Source organism: Penicillium vulpinum (genome assembly GCF_028829585.1).
Source record: "Penicillium vulpinum strain IBT 29486 chromosome Unknown utg000003l_segment0_segment0, whole genome shotgun sequence".
NCBI classification, from domain to species: domain Eukaryota; kingdom Fungi; phylum Ascomycota; class Eurotiomycetes; order Eurotiales; family Aspergillaceae; genus Penicillium; species Penicillium vulpinum.
Window position 1 is genome coordinate 3,225,648 of NW_026643243.1, and position 15,900 is coordinate 3,241,547.

Sequence of the window (15,900 nt, forward strand, 5' to 3'; positions counted from 1 at the left end):
TAGGAACACTTTACACTAAGTCCAGAAGAGTGGCGATAGATTAACTATCTTCTTTGGATTACCTAGCCTTTCTTTAAATTCACCACTCTTCTTTCTAAAACTAAGGATATTAGTATTCACCTGATCTTTAATATCTACAATAAGCTCTTTAACTACCTTAAAAAGTCAAAGACTGTTTTAAAACGGAAGAAGGTTATATAGAAGCAGCTTATACTTACTTCTCTTAAGGCAGCAGAGAAGAAGCTTTCGCAATATTACAGCCAGACCGATTAAATTGATAACAATCTTTACGCAATTAGCACTATTCTCTCACCCTAACAAAAGCTTGACTTTTTTAAAGGAAAGGACTAGGATAATCCGGTTAATAACTAGCGTGCAATCTATCGAGTAAGTCTTAAGGAATACTTTTAGTCCTATAAGAAACTTTATTCAGATACACAATTATTATCTAGAGCTCGATTATCCGCAATCGCGATTTTAGAGCTTAAAATAGAATACGGAGTAGAAGGGTCCCAGCCCTTAGTATTGAGTGAATATAATAAGCTTAAGGAATACCTTAACAGTGGTAAGTTATATCTTTTTGTTATCTACCCTATATTAACTTATATTTAAGGTATTATACGAACGCCTACCTATATATTTTGGAAAGAGTATCAGTATCAGTACCCTACTCTTATAAACCTTACACGCGATATACTATCAATACCAGCTATAGGGGCGGGTGTAGAACGCCTTTTCAACTCCGCTAGGGATATCTATCACTACCGACGAGGCTCTCTAAAGGTATCAACAGTTTAAGATCTAATAATATTTATATATATATCAAAATTTAAGATCGAAGATACCCACCGAGCTTTGATCAATAAGTATCTTTTATATAAAGAGATATAAGCTAACTAAGAGGAGAGTGATATAACCAACACTTATTATTTTGACCCTATAAGTGATAATAACGAGGGTAGTGATACTTACAAGGACGTAGAGGATAAGGATAGTACTATCGAAGTGGTAGTTAATTAAGGTCAATTACAACGGAGGCAGCGGACTCAATCGGAGCTCGAGGTTAAAGAGTAGGAGGAGGATACGGATAGTGAGCCTAAGTTACCTTATACACAACGGTATTCAGGGAGGGTTCGGAAGCGCTTAAGTAAGCTTAATAGTTATAAAATTGAGAGTGATAAACGCCGTAGAACTTAAAGCTATATAACGTATATTAGTTCCTTAAAGAATAAGATATTTCTATTAAGATTTGATATTATTTAGCCTATTTAAATAATTACTCCTAGTTATATTTATTTTCTATAATACTAAGCTGTAAACCAAATACTAAATAATACAGCTGAGAAATATATATTTTATACAACTCTAGGGATTTCCCTGTTTGTCCTGTTTGTCGGCCCTCAAAATATTTGGAGGGCCGCCCTCTGAGGGCAAGAAAATAACCTACCCGACCCGCGGGTAGGCGTCGCTTGCCCTCCGCCCGCAAAAGTGCGGGTCTGCGGGCGGCCCTCAGAGGGCCGCTCGCGGGCGGTTATGAGGTCTATATTTCTTATAGGTAGATCGAAAGATAATTAGTATAATTCTTATTTTATAAGCTTATATCACTAAATTCTGTTAATTATATCACTTAAAGACTTATATTATTATTCTAGGAGTTTTAAATCCTTCGATTGTAACTTAAGATAGGCGTTTAGGTATATTCCTATAGGCGTACCTATAGGTATACCTATAGACAAAGACACTTATAGCCAATCAGCTTATAATATATAGTGGGTCTACACTTAATTTACGATCTATTAGATCTATATAAAGCACCCCTTTTACTAGTAATCCTTATTTTATATAGTTATAAGTTACCTATTATAAGTTTAGATCACTTACTCTCCTATAGTCGTTATATTATCCCTTATATTATATTAACTATATCCTAACCTAGTGCCTATACCGCAGGGCCTTCTTTACTTCCTCCGAGCTCCTAACTAGACCTCTCCTATATCGCCGATATATTTAATCCCAACCTTAATCTAAATATTAATCCTAGTCTCTTTAACAGCTAATAGACTTCTATCTCACTAATAGAGTCCGAGTTCACTTAACCGGCTATTCTTAATTACTCTCTTAAATACGTCGGCCCCGATCGGAGAAAGCAGTTTATCCTCTACAACGCGATAAATAACGCGTCTAAAGTAAAGTTTATTAAGTAGTAGCGTACTACAGTACGCGGTAGCAGTACTAAGATATAACAAAGGCTACGGTGGGATATAAAATATATATTAGATATCTAGGAGAACTTCGACTAGGTAGTATATTATATTATAGGCGAACCTTTAGTTATATATCGGACGTATAGGGTTATATTGCCTTATCTAAGTATAAAGCAAAGCGGTACTAATACACTTAAGCGGTATCTAGCCTTAGGTAAATACTAAAAGGGTGGTAAAAGTAAGTCTATATAACAGTCGATTAAGGAGACTATATAGTATATACCGGTAAGTCTTATATAATTATACCCTTTAAGATAACTAATATATTATATATTAGGTACTAGAGTTATCTTATAACTTAAAATTCTCGAATAATAAATAGGAAAGAGAGTAGATTAAATATCTTACTAGTCTAAACCTCTATTTCCGGATACTTAAGAGGAAGTAATTTACTTCCTTAATTCGAATAGTACAAAAGGCTCTAGCTAAACCGACTTTACTTTATCCTCGTACTGCTTAACGCCGGCTTAAGAAATTAGTCGACGAGGAGCAATATATAATTCTCGCTACCTTACTATAAGATACGAAGCTCTTAATCGCCCTCGACTGCTGGATATCGCCTTTTTAGTAGGTATTTATAGCAATTATAGGGTACTTTATCGACCGAGACTAGAATTACTGTAAGCTCCTACTTAGTTTCGAACCACTTAATAGGGTATATTCTAGTGTAAATCTAAGTGAAGTACTTATAGAGATCTTTAAGAAGCTTAATATTACTGATCGTGTATTAGCGATTATATCAGATAACGCGTTAAATAATATAACTTTAGTATAGGTAGTTTAAGACTCTATTGACTCCCTTAAACTACCGAATAGCCCAGTGGTTGTTCGAATCCCTTATCTTATATATATTATCTAGCTAAGCCTTCGCGAGCTACTTAGATCGGTGAAGGCCGATCCCTAGAATAATACTACAGATCGCAATATTTCTGATATCTAAGCCTAAGCCTAAGCTCGATCGCTCCGTGCTTTACAGAGTGAATAAGTTATTGTACAAACCCTTATTAAGGTAAGTGTATCACTTTATTTATTACTTAATATATCTAATAACTATCTAGATTCGAGGGCTTACTGTGTTTATTAATATAAGCCCCTAACTTCGCGATAATTTCTTCCGTCTCTAGACCAATAGAGTAGAATTTCGATTTACTGAACCGGCGCCTGTTTCGGCGCCCCCTCCTTCGGGTTTAGCGCCTATGGGACCGACGCCCGATTGGGGAACGCGCTCGTCCACTTCGGGTTTAGCCCGTCTACAACGGGTTTGGCGCCTTACGCTAGCCCCGATCGGGATCTGCCGTCTCGCACCGCCCGTCTCGCGACGTCCGCCATCTATATAACCCGCGGTGCGTCGCTCGACCATGATTCTCTTCTTTCCCACACCCCTTTCCCCCCTTCCCTTCTATTGTGTTTCACCGTCACCATTCCCTGATCCGCTGACGTGGCCCCTGTCGGCTGAAAACCCTGGGTCCTGAGCACAGCCTGCTTCCCCACTCACGGAAATTCGAACGGGTCGGTCTGGCCATACAAGTCACCCGGATCGCCCTTGATTTCTCAGTTCTGTATGGCTTAATACATTCTTCGTTCGTTTCATACTGTACGCTACACAGGGTCGCTGTTTCAACCGGTGCAGATATCACCCTCGGACTATTTGATAACTGGATATTTAAAGAGCAATATAGGAGGATTACTGGCCGCTCTTTGTCTCAGGCTTCGGTTCGCGAATGCCACGCAGCGCGCCGCAACACGGTCACCTTTGCTCTTTCAGCCGACCCCTGATTGATAGACCGGTGAGTCGCTCGCTAGACCCGCTTCCGCTCTCTATCCAACCGCAAAAATACCTCAAGGAGCTCTGGCGCTGAGCTGAGACATCGCAATCATCCTAATAACATAGAATTGATAGCTTATATAATCGGCTTGCGTGATCGGCGAATCCTAGGCTGCCGCTCGAGTTGAGGGAGTTTTTCTTACCAATCTCTTCCCAATCCATCGATTGTCAGCTGAGGTATCTTGGAGGCTGTAACGTTACACGGTGGGTACTACGAACCTAAGGCGCCCTTTGACGAGGCCGGTTAGCTGGATTCGCCCGGAGAACTGTCCAGTGATCGCCTGACGTAAGCAGCGAATAGTATCAACGAGGCAGTGCTGTCGCAGTTCTCGGTTATATAGGGTCCGCGAGGCGATATACTGTATAATTCCTCAGCTAGTAATGCCCTGGCGGCGCCTAGGTATTAAAAAGGATGACTGACCTCTTTTTCCTATACTTTGGATATGATTCAGAACGGACGTAGATATACCAGCCTAGTGACCGCTGCGACTCTTATTTAAGCTTGCTTTATTCTCTGTTGGTTTCTATCTCCGCTGTGTCTACGCTGTATCTTACCACTTTCTGGGAAATAAGGGTGGATCTTGATCAAATCGAGTTCTACCATGGCCTAAGTCGCCCGCCGCTTTCTACCAGTGCAAAAAGCGTGCCCCCTAACCACGTCCCAGCTTATATGCCACGATACCTCCAGCAGTCTTTTCCCACTGGGTTCGGCTTCTGTCGAGGACCGTGTAAGGCACCCCTAGGACAGTCACCGCCACTGACCGGTACAACTTATAAGTGGAATATATTTGACTTCGAAATCAATCATGTCTATAGAACCACTCAGACTGAAATGACGAAAGATATCGGACCCTCAGTGACAACAGATATACCAGCTGCCTGTGATATTCTGTTGGATCGTGGAAGTTCCGCGCTGGCTTTCTCAGAGCTAGTGCTATCGATACACTCCGCGAGAACAATCCTGTGTCCTGCAGGGCTAAATCACCTAGACCCTATTCCTCCTGATATGCGAGGAGATGATCTACCGGGTAAGCTAACACAACACATTGAAAGTCGGCTATTATCCTTATTGTCTGACTTTTTTTCTATTGTAGACACTGTTCCTAGACCTTGCCAACTCCCATGGGAGTGGTCCCATGGGACTATCCCATAGGACCATATGGGAGTCCCATCAAGTCCCATGGGAGTGCCAAGAATGGGACTAAGCAGTCCAGTCCGCTCCTATGGGACTTTGATAGGACTCCCATGGGACTGTAAACAGTGCAAATATATAGAAAAATGTGACCTACATAACTTATAAAGAATGCCACTGTTTTTTTGGGTATTTTAATTACTCAAAGAATAGAGATAATAATACTTTAGGCTTAGTATTAGGACAAAAATAGTAGATTTGCAGTGCTATATCTAGAGCGCAATTTCTGATAGACAGTAGAATTTGATATTTTAACAGCTGTTAAAAAATTCTATACTAATCTATCTCTATTATATATAAGTATACAAATCATTATCTCTTCGTCGCTTGCGTTCTCTTTGGGGACGTTGTTGACTGAACGGAATCACTGGTAATTGGTGGCGTATAGAATGATCTAGCTCTGCCTCTTCTGTGGCGGTATCTATATTGTCTGGATTAACGTTGTCGGCTTCATCGTCTACACTGTCTTCGCTATCTTCACTATCACTGATTGGCTCTAGCGTATAGTCAGGAAGTCCTACCTCCCTTTGTTCGTCAATCTCTGTTCTTTCGTCTTAGTTAAGAACGGATTTAGGTTGAACAGTATCCTCAGTTTCTTTATCTCTAATATTAAACCTTGATAAACAACGGAGTATTATTAGATCTTGAATCGTCGATTTATTTAAAGAGCCCCGTCGGTAATAGTAAATATCGCGAGCAGTACTAAAGAGACGCTCAACACCTGCGCCTATAGCTGGGATCGAAAAGACGTCCCGTGTAAGTCCTGCGAGTGTCGGAAAGTTACGCGTATTCTCCCTCTAGAAATAGTATAGATTCGTTGCGCTCTATTCTATAGAGAGTTAGTAACGTAGTTCGTAAAATAGTAAAAGGATAGTATAAACTTACTAAGATTGAGATATCCCTTAAGTTCTTCTTCCTAACCAGTGGCTTTTGATAGTAGTGGGGGCGGTGGCTGATCCTCAGCGAGAAGGCTTACTATTTTATCCTCTGTATAATGTGCCGAAGGTATCGCTGTAGGTGGTACTTCCCTTTCTGGCTGATATTTCGAATAGTCTTTAAGATAGCTATAAAGCGAAGACTTATATATATTATACTAAGAGGAAATAGTATTATTGAGCTGAACCTAACCTAACCATTCTAGGCCTTCAAAAAACTTAAGCTTATACTGGGGAGTAAGAATAGTACCTATAGCGTATAAGCTACTATAGGCTTCCTCTGTTAATTGGTAGTATACCGAAAGCTTTTCCCTTCTAGCTTTAAGAGCCGCTAGTATAGCCTTCTTCTAGGGTACCTTCTTACAACGAAGTCGGGCCTGGGATTATTCAAAATATATAAATAGCCGGTTATATACCATAAAAACATTGTGAATAGTTATTATCTTGATCTTTGATAGACCGACCGTCTACTTATAGAAAGGCTTTGTGATACAGAGTAGGTAATCGATTTAGCGCCACTCCCCTTTACTGATATAGAACTTAGGGCGCTGGTGCTCTGTACAATACCGCTGGAATATTGTCTAAAGGCGCTTAGCACACTAGAGTATAAGATATATAGAATTCCACCGAGTGCGGATATCTTAGATTGGAGCCAGCTTTATTCCGTCGCTCTGGAGATTCAGAAAGGCCTCCCGTCGCTGTGGGCTAGTATTGATAAATACAGCAAAAGCGCGAACCTATAATCATGATTAATATAAGATACCTTTATAGAGGTTAGATATATACCTTTGTAAGTGTATAAATAATTCCCTTCTATAGCTTTGCTTGCTGAAGGATACTCCTATTTTCTTCTGACTATACAGTCGCGGTTTTATTATTCTTTGGATTGGCCTTTATTAAGCTAAGAAGATCTTTTAGACTCAGCTGAATCATATAGGTAAGGTATAGAACCCGTATAATCTCAGTAGAATCCGGGAGATCTATCTGTCGGATCGATTCATAAAGACTTTCAACTATGGTTTTGTTGTTTGACGTATTATCAGTAGTAATTGCAATCACCCTATCAACGATCCTATAGTTAGAAAGAACACCGAGGAGAACCTCTACTAAGTGAGCGCCGGTATACTGGCTATAAACCGGTATAAAGCCTAGAAGTATCTTATAATATACCCAATCGATATCCACAAAATACCCTATGATCGCTATAAACGCTTATTAGAATAGTGAGGTCCAGCAGTTAAGAGCAATCGAGAGCTTTACCCCAGCGGGGAGGTAGGAGAGTAGCTTTTGCTGTTCTGCCTAGACAATCGATTGGAGTCGACGCCGCGCAGTTTTCGGTAAAAGAAGGCTTAAAGGTTGTGGTAAAAGCTATACCTCTGCTATAAGATCTTAGAATTCTTGGTGCCGGAGGATTTGAAATAGAAGGCGAGAGTTTGCGATAAATTTTACCTAGGCTCTCTTAAATCTTTGTAGATTAAAGGCCTTTCGAGTAGATACACGGTTTAACTAAGAATAATATAGAAGTTAGCCTTAGATAGATTATTTATAAGACCCTAGTCTTACCGAAAGTTTAAACGATTGTTATATATCCTGTTGGGTTAAGTCCTTTTATACGCCAGTTTTGTATACGCGGCTACTTAAGTGCGCAGTTAGGGATTTCGACCTATTCAAGGTTAATAATAGGTGCGATAGCACCTTTCTATATCTCCGACAGAGTGCTATTGGTTTTCCAGTTTGATAGTGTGCTACCTAGTCAAACTGATCCTAAGCAGAAGATATATATTGTGCTTCGAAGTTCACTTTATAGAGTGGAGGGTATAGATAAGTACCAGTTGTATTCCTCCACTATTTAATAAACTCTGCCTTATTCTCTATAGTCCAGAGAACCTAGAACTTTTGATTTCGTGGACCGATTCGACGAAGACTAGGTGGAAGAGGTATTGATTCAATTTTGGACTGAACGACTAAGGATAGTGGTACGCTATAAATCGGCTGCTGGCTAATCGAATAGTCTAGTGTAAGGGGTTTATCTATCAAATCAAGATTATAGAGTGAAGATAGTAGAGGTATCCCAATTTGCGAGGAGGTAATCTGGGACGAAGGGCTAGCCTCAGTATAAAGATCGTATTGAGATATAATATTCCAATAATCATTATATCGTAGAGGACTAGGGTAAAGAGGGGAGGGACTTAGGAGTATAATAAGGATAGAATAATCTTAACTTACCTCTCAAAAATCTTCTGATTAACGATCGTATCTATCCTCTATACCTTGAGTACTCTATAGTAGGCCGAGTAATAACTAGCGCGAAGATAGATTATAAGATAGTAAGACCTTCTATTTACAGCTCCCCGATTGGTTAAGTAAGCTTTATAATAGTGGGGGTCCTACGGGTGTCCTATAGGAGTCCCGCGGGAGTCCCGTAGGAGTCCTATAGGAGTCCTATTAAGTTAGGGGTATAGTCAGTTTTGAGGGTTAACCCGATCCCCTAGTATTTTAATGGAATTTCTTGTATAAAGGCCTCTAAAGCTCAATTTTCTGACCCCAGTCAAAAAACTGACAGTTGTATCAAATCATTGTATCTTCTACTGCTATTTTTCTGACCTCGGTCAGAAAATTGATAGTCGTATCAAGTTATTGTATAAAGGCTTCTAAAGCTTATTTTTCTGACCTCGGTCAGAAAACTAGCAGTAGTGTCAAATTATTATACTTCTAAACCTACTATATACTAATACTACTACTATATATATATAATTAAATTACTTAAAAATATAAAGAAAAAATATACAAATAATATAGGTCACGAGGTTAAGGAATTCTACTTAGTTACTAAAAAGGCCTTAAGGCCCGTGGGTAGTGCCTACCCGCCTGTCTATAGGCGATGTCGCAGTCCAGACATTGATTTCTATACCAATAATATGATATTAAGAGTAGTTTTGAAATAAAAGGATAAAATAAAGACCTATCTATAGTATCTAATGCTGTAAAAAAAAAGGATTTATTATATTTTGGTATAATTTTTAATATATATAGAGCTTAGTTGAAACTGGAGAGTATAGTATATATATGAATATATATATCTCTACTGACTGACTATAATACTAAGTCAACAACTTCTTCTTGATCTCCTACACCTAATTTTATATATTTGAGCTTACTTTTGCTTGAATATAATATTTAAATATATAGCTAAGATATTTATCTTCTATTTTTAATAGTATACTATATAAAAAAGTTAGATTGCTACAAACTTGAAGTAAGAATGTTGATACACCTGTAAAAAACAGTATTTTATCTGCTGAGTTAGCATTTTTGTGCAACCAAAATAGGAAATGCTTGGCAAAAATATATATGCCATGGGACCATATAGGAGTCCCATCACTCCTATAGGACTCCCATGGGACCACTATAGTAATGGGACCAAAATTTTGGCTAGTCCCATGGGAGTGATGGGACCAGGATATGGGACCAAAATTTTTCTAGTCCCATGGGAGTTGGCAAGGTCTAACTGTTCCTGATACCCAAGAAATAGAGACTTCTCAACTATCGTGCACACCCTGTGTAACCGCACCCGTGTCTGCACTAGAACCTGCACCCGAACAAGCGAACTGTGTCTCTAGCAACCTATCTGTGGTGGGTGATTTCTAGTATAAATTAGCCAAGCGGAAGTTATCTACTATGGAGCCCTCAGACAGTTCAGATAGTGGGGACTACGAAAATGATTCGGAGCCGAGTTAGACATCTAACCTAGGTGAAAATCTATGCTTAAGGGCAAACAAGGCTTCTGAGCGGGCTGAAGATCCCAGCACTATTGAAGACACGCCAGCTATATCTAGGCCGTCCTCCCCGCCGACGGCTCGCTCTACATTAAAATGTTCTCGAGCTCGAACGACACCAAGTTCTAAACCCCCGGTGCGCTACCCGTCGATAGCTGTGGTTATACCGTCAACGTCCTAGAAATAAGGAGCCGCTAGGACAAGCATAAGGGCCGCTGCGGCAGTATACAAGAAGCGACTCCGCTTAGGTCGAGGCACCAGCGACCACCAAGACGAGAACACCCCCTATAACACAGCACAGCCGTGTCAAAAGAGAAAGAAAAGGAGACCTTCAATTAGGCCACTTTCCGACCCTTCGAAATCTTCCGTTCCTATTTTATCTTATCGCTCTGGTGCTATCTAGCGTTTATATAGGAGTGCTATCCTCACGGTCGAGTCTAATACTGGTCTGAAACCGGTATATTTCTTTACTTTCGTACCCGACCCTAGCCCGATGCTGCCTCTAGCCTATACGGCGGTTATCCGCCAATTGAAACACACGTACACGTCGGACGAGAATACGCTGCTCGTGCGGCTGAAGGAAAAAGAGGCAATATCATGGTCTGAGATTACGACCCACTTCCTAGGTCGAAACATGTCATCCCTTCAAGTTCACTATTCAACTAAATTACGCCACAAAGCCAGCTCTCGGTCTGGAAGACCGAAGAAACGCCAATGAGAGAGGCTATGCTGTTGGGATATTTCTTGGTTCGCGCCTATCGACCTCGCGCTGTATACAATATCCTCCGTAGCTATCTGTTTCAATACAAGCAATAAGGGCGGCTTTGTGTGAGTTTTCCCTTGGTTTTTTTTCGGCCCCGGAGTTGCGTATGATGCCTCACCCGACTGGACGCTGATCCTTAGGCTAAGCAGCCCTTTGAAGACAGTCCCTTCGCTATAGCCCTCTTCTGGTAAGGATCTCCTACGACTATCCAAGCTTAAAACACTGAACTAGTTGATACGCAATCTACCTCTACGAGGAACGGCTTACCGTAGTCCGTAGAAGAAAGCGCGTGGTGCGAGGTGACGAAACTTTTTGCACAGAAATTCCCTGGAAAAAGCAAAGGGTCTATATAGGTGTTTTGGAGCACGACGCTCAAGAAACAGCGGCGAATTTTGGCGGACGCCACGTAGAAAATGCCATCCTTATCAATACTCAAGACTACTGTCGTTTTCTCTTGCACTTAAAACCCTTCTCTCTTGTCAGTATTGGCCTAACGTTACAGTTATCCTCTACACAGCTTCGATCAGTTTAATAGATGGTTAAGTAATTCCATCTTTCATTGTCTTTGCCAAGCTTTCCCGTATATCATCTGTGGAGGCACGAGACTCGTGCGAGCGGCGCTGATATGTAGGAAAATTGACATTACCTACGGGCAAGCTAATCACCTTGATTTCTATTGCTCAAAATATAATAGGCAGCTGACTGGAGCGTGTAAACCCCTATTCCAGTAGTACAGTAACAAGGGCTTTTCGCAGTAGGATCACTGACAGTATAAAATGGCGGTGAGTCTTAAACGAGGCTGTGTGTAGCAGTCCACTTCGTTCTCACTTCTCTTTACATTATCTCCTAGTTCCCTCCCTGTCCTACTTCCCTTCACCACAATGACGACTTATATTCTTTACAGTCCTGACGGCGTAATTGATGAATTCTTCAACTCGAACACTACTGTCACAAGACAGCAATGCGATGAATTCGCCATTTGTCGCGCTGGTGGTGTGTCCTCTGCTCTACAGATATAGGGGGTGTGCAGCTATACCGTGACAGCGGGACCCAATAAGACCAAGCTCTTCTAGTTCCGAGATAAGAACTCTACCATCGATATGGGTAACATTACCATTGCCAAAGCAATCCATCCCGAATTTGTGACTAGCTGCAAGTATCTCGGTACTATAGGCGATTCGCGGCCAGTCTATATCTACGAGATAGAGCATCTTCCTGGGACTGCTTATATAATAGCGCGTATTCCTCCAGACGACATACACCGACAGCGTAACACTATCAAGGACTTTGCAAGGTACGCCTAGCAAAGTTTTTGCTCTATTTATAAGAACTAACATTTAGAACAGGTTCTTTGCACAGTCATAGAACAACAATCTACAGCTATCCTCAGATGTAACCGCGACCTTGCTTATAGAGTTTCAATCAAATTTTGATCTTCTTGCTCGAAACCTACCGTCTCGCTTTGCACCAAACCTAGAAAGGGTCCGCAAAGAGCTCCCGTCTCTCTTCAAAGATCTCCCCTTTGTTCTGAGCCACAGTGACCTTAACGTAATGAATCTCCTCGTCAATCCCAAAACCGGAAATATCACAGGGGTTGTTGACTGGGCTGAATCAAGGATTCTGCCGTTCGGCTTCGCGCTATATAGGCTTGAGAATCTTTTGGGCTGGATAGATTCAGAAGGGTGGTACTACTACGATCGCTACCGCGAACTCGAGAGCCTCTTCTGGCAAACATTTCGAGAGGAAGTTCATAATTTCTCTGACGCTGATTTGTATTTGATTCGCGCTGCTAGGATAGCTGGACTTTTCTATCATTATGGATTTAATTTTGACACGAAAGGGGTGGTTCAAAGTGTGCGGATAGACCAGCCGGATGGTTCGCTCGCATATCTCGATGCTTTCTGTGCTGCTGGTGAGTGGGCTCCTCTTTCGTGAGCCTGCTTATAATGCGTTGCAAGGCAGGCAGGGTGGTAGGATGTCATAAGCGGATGCAGGCATTTTTATATATATTGACAGTAAACTCTGAGCGTATATACCGATACTTGGTCAATCTAGTGGGGGAAAGGAAATTACTTTGGTAAAACATCGGTAGTAACACCCCTGATATTGAACTATCTAGATACTATCTCTAGGTTAAAGATAGATTCAAAAGACAATGTCCTCGCCTCGGAGGACAGCCATAAGCTGGTTCTCCGTTTCGATCTTGTTGTTGGTAAAGACTTAGTAGGTACCTCTGACAGTTAGTGTATAGGACTCTCCGTTCTTAAACTCAGTTATACGTGATTCTTTAAGAAAGAACCCAGTGATGCGAAAAGGTGTCCTACGGGCTTTCACATCTCTTTCGTCCAATATAACGGTGCCGTTATCAGCGAGGACAAACTCACTCATCGTCGGCGGCACATTATTGGTAAGGACTTGAAGCCCGAGGAGATCAACCAGGTGATAGGCTTAAAGGTAACTAACCAATTCCTAGAAGAAAACGGGATCGATATCATCCAAACTAGCTGTTGGTCCTTGGCGATACTCGTAGGCTTGTATCTCGCCGCTGGCTGTTAGCTTGAAGATATGGCTATAGATCTCTGCCGGGTTGATATCTGCGATACTAGTGGGCTGGGTCTAGTATCCCCGAACGGATTTAAGGGACGTTCCAAGCATGATTTTGTTTTCCTCGATTTGGAAGTGCCCGTGGATGAGGTGGAGTCCATAAATTTTCTGGACGTTGAAACGAGTAAAGAGGCTGGCAAGCTCCTGAAGGTGAACCTTCTGCACTTGTGGCTGATCTCTATCGTCCGGTAGAAGATTGTAACTGTTTCAGTGCAGTATAGTTAGCGCACGGCCAGTCTAATTGTAAGTCACCAAGGTGAACATACGCCCGCGATGACTGTAGAAGGTCCTTGATAGTAGGAGGAATATAAAGGCTAGGGATAACGATGGGAGCAGTTACAGCGACTGCCATAATGGAAATAAGCTTGGGAAGAAGTTATTGGTTGTGAATGCAGCAGTTGATAGAGAGAGAATGGGATGCTCTAGATAAGGAAGCGATAGGTGGTCCTTAAGTATTCGTTCGGCGCTCGTCAGTCTTCGAGAATGAGCAGCTTAAAGCCCTCGTAATTCTAGCGCCTAGCATATATATTTATGCCGGTGGTGACGCCGCCTGCAGCTAAAGGTTTTAGAGTAACTTGTCTCCTGTATGCTGAGGGTTAAAGCAGAGAACGGATGTGAAACCCTGTGTATTAGCGCAAGGCTGTGTCAAGATTCTCACACTAAGAAAACATCGGAGCCGCGTCCTCAATATATAAGGGCCATCTCGTTGGATCGAGAGGGTCTGAGATAGGAAATGGAGGACAGTAGGCTGCAGTCGCCAGGTAGTTGAGGGAGAATTACTTCCTAGGAGCTATATGGGCGGGGGTAAGTGTAGGATGCTGTATTTTTGCGTCAGTAAGCGGCCCCTTATATGACCTGTGACGTGGCGGCCGCTCACTTCATCCCGTCTTCTACCTTGTCTTCCACCTTATCTTCCACCTTATCTTCCACTTTATCTTCTATTTTATCTTTCACTTTATCTTCCACTTATCTTCCACTTTATCTTCCATTTTATCTTTCACTTTATCTTCCACTTTATCTTCCACTTTATCTTCCACTTTATCTTCCACTTTATCTTCTACTTTATCTTCCACTTTATCTTCCACTTTATCTTCTATTTTATCTTTCACTTTATCTTCCACCTTATCTTCCACCTTATCTTCCACTTTATCTTCCACTTTATCTTTCACTTTATCTTCCACTTATCTTCCACTTTATCTTCCACTTTATCTTCCGCCTTCTCTTTATCCACCTCAGTATAGAGAAGCAACGTCGTTCCCCGAAACAAAAACCTTTCACTGCTACTGAAGCTATGAGTCGCCTTGTCAGCAAAGCCAAGGAGCTAGTCATACTTAAATACCTCACTCAAAATGAGAAAACTCGCACTGCAGATACCCTCACTATTTCAAGAACCTTATAAAGCGCTTGGAAACGACAAAAGTACAAGTTATTCCTGTGTGGCTTGCTTGAAACCAGTGGGCCTCACTTGTTTCTATTGTGTGCTATTGCTTTGGGTCAAGTAATTGTTGCCAATATGAAAAACAGGGAGCGCAGAAGACTTATCGGACTCGCCAAGAATGATACGTAACTCGCCCAACGTATTATTAAGGACCTTGCTATTCAGTGCCAAATTCCAGTCTCTTTAGAAGGTGAGTGCCTATCCAACAATATAAACGAAGCTAACTTTCGGAGGCTTAACCGAGAATTCACAATATATAGCCAGCACCGTCGGCCACTTACAGAGCCAAAGAGATAAAGAGCAAATAACACAGGCCGCATCACAGCCAATGAATGAAATAAATATTGGAAGGCGTGAGTAAAATAACCCAGCACTAAAACCAGAAGCTAAAATACAACGTAGAAATTGAACTTATATGGTCCAAAGCACCGGTCGATCTTGTTCCACAACTTAGAGACTTGATGAGAAATGCGATCGAGAGTAGCTATCAATGGAAAATGGAAAGGGCAGCCGGTGATGAGACAACAGATTGCTTTGTGACAATTATCCCAGAGGACAAAAATGCAGATATATCCATCAATTTGCGCGTCGGACAGAGACTCGGATTGCAGCTGCTCACATTGTTGGAATTGCGCCCTATGTAGTCATCTTTACTAGGGTATCTACCACCTTGACTTCGTGCTTCGGAGGAACGTGAATTTTCGTGTCGGTTTGCACATCTCTGTACGGTTTCGCTTCTCCTTCATCGGTAGGAGGAATAATCATAATCAACGTGCCCCTGCCGATAATATACCTATCATATTCCACCGCATCAAATATATATCCTCTAATATATTCCTCGTCTCCGTTAAGAGCAACACTTCCAACCTAAAGTTCGGAAATTTAGAAGATAAGACCAGCAATAGGAAAGCGTGTCGATCGCATACCTCGGCGGACATTTAGATGACTTTAATCAGTTGAGCCTTGAATAGACACCCAATAAAGCGGGCTTCTTATAAAAACAGAGAGGAAGCGTATACTAGATACCTTTCAGACCCTATTCAACAGTGAGGCGTAGGTATTGATATTTGACTTGGCGGGTGATAGGAGGAGGATGGCTTCAA

At 41.5% G+C, this 15,900-nt stretch overlaps 2 protein-coding genes across 2 annotated transcripts; both read left to right on the top strand.

Moving 5' to 3' along the window:
- Positions 1-4,921: 4,921 nt before the first annotated feature.
- On the top strand, positions 4,922-5,294 carry N7479_006302 (uncharacterized protein; the record flags this gene model as incomplete). Its single annotated transcript, XM_057253997.1, has 2 exons — positions 4,922-5,117; positions 5,197-5,294. The coding sequence occupies 2 exons, from the start codon at positions 4,922-4,924 to the stop codon at positions 5,292-5,294; spliced, it is 294 nt and encodes a 97-aa protein (XP_057107859.1).
- Positions 5,295-11,636: 6,342 nt separating this feature from the next.
- N7479_006303 (uncharacterized protein) lies at positions 11,637-13,551 on the top strand (the record flags this gene model as incomplete). The annotated part of the gene is made up of 6 exons (XM_057253998.1): positions 11,637-11,748; positions 12,170-12,667; positions 12,899-12,978; positions 13,048-13,162; positions 13,229-13,261; positions 13,331-13,551. The coding sequence occupies 6 exons, from the start codon at positions 11,637-11,639 to the stop codon at positions 13,549-13,551; spliced, it is 1,059 nt and encodes a 352-aa protein (XP_057107860.1).
- Positions 13,552-15,900: the final 2,349 nt, after the last annotated feature.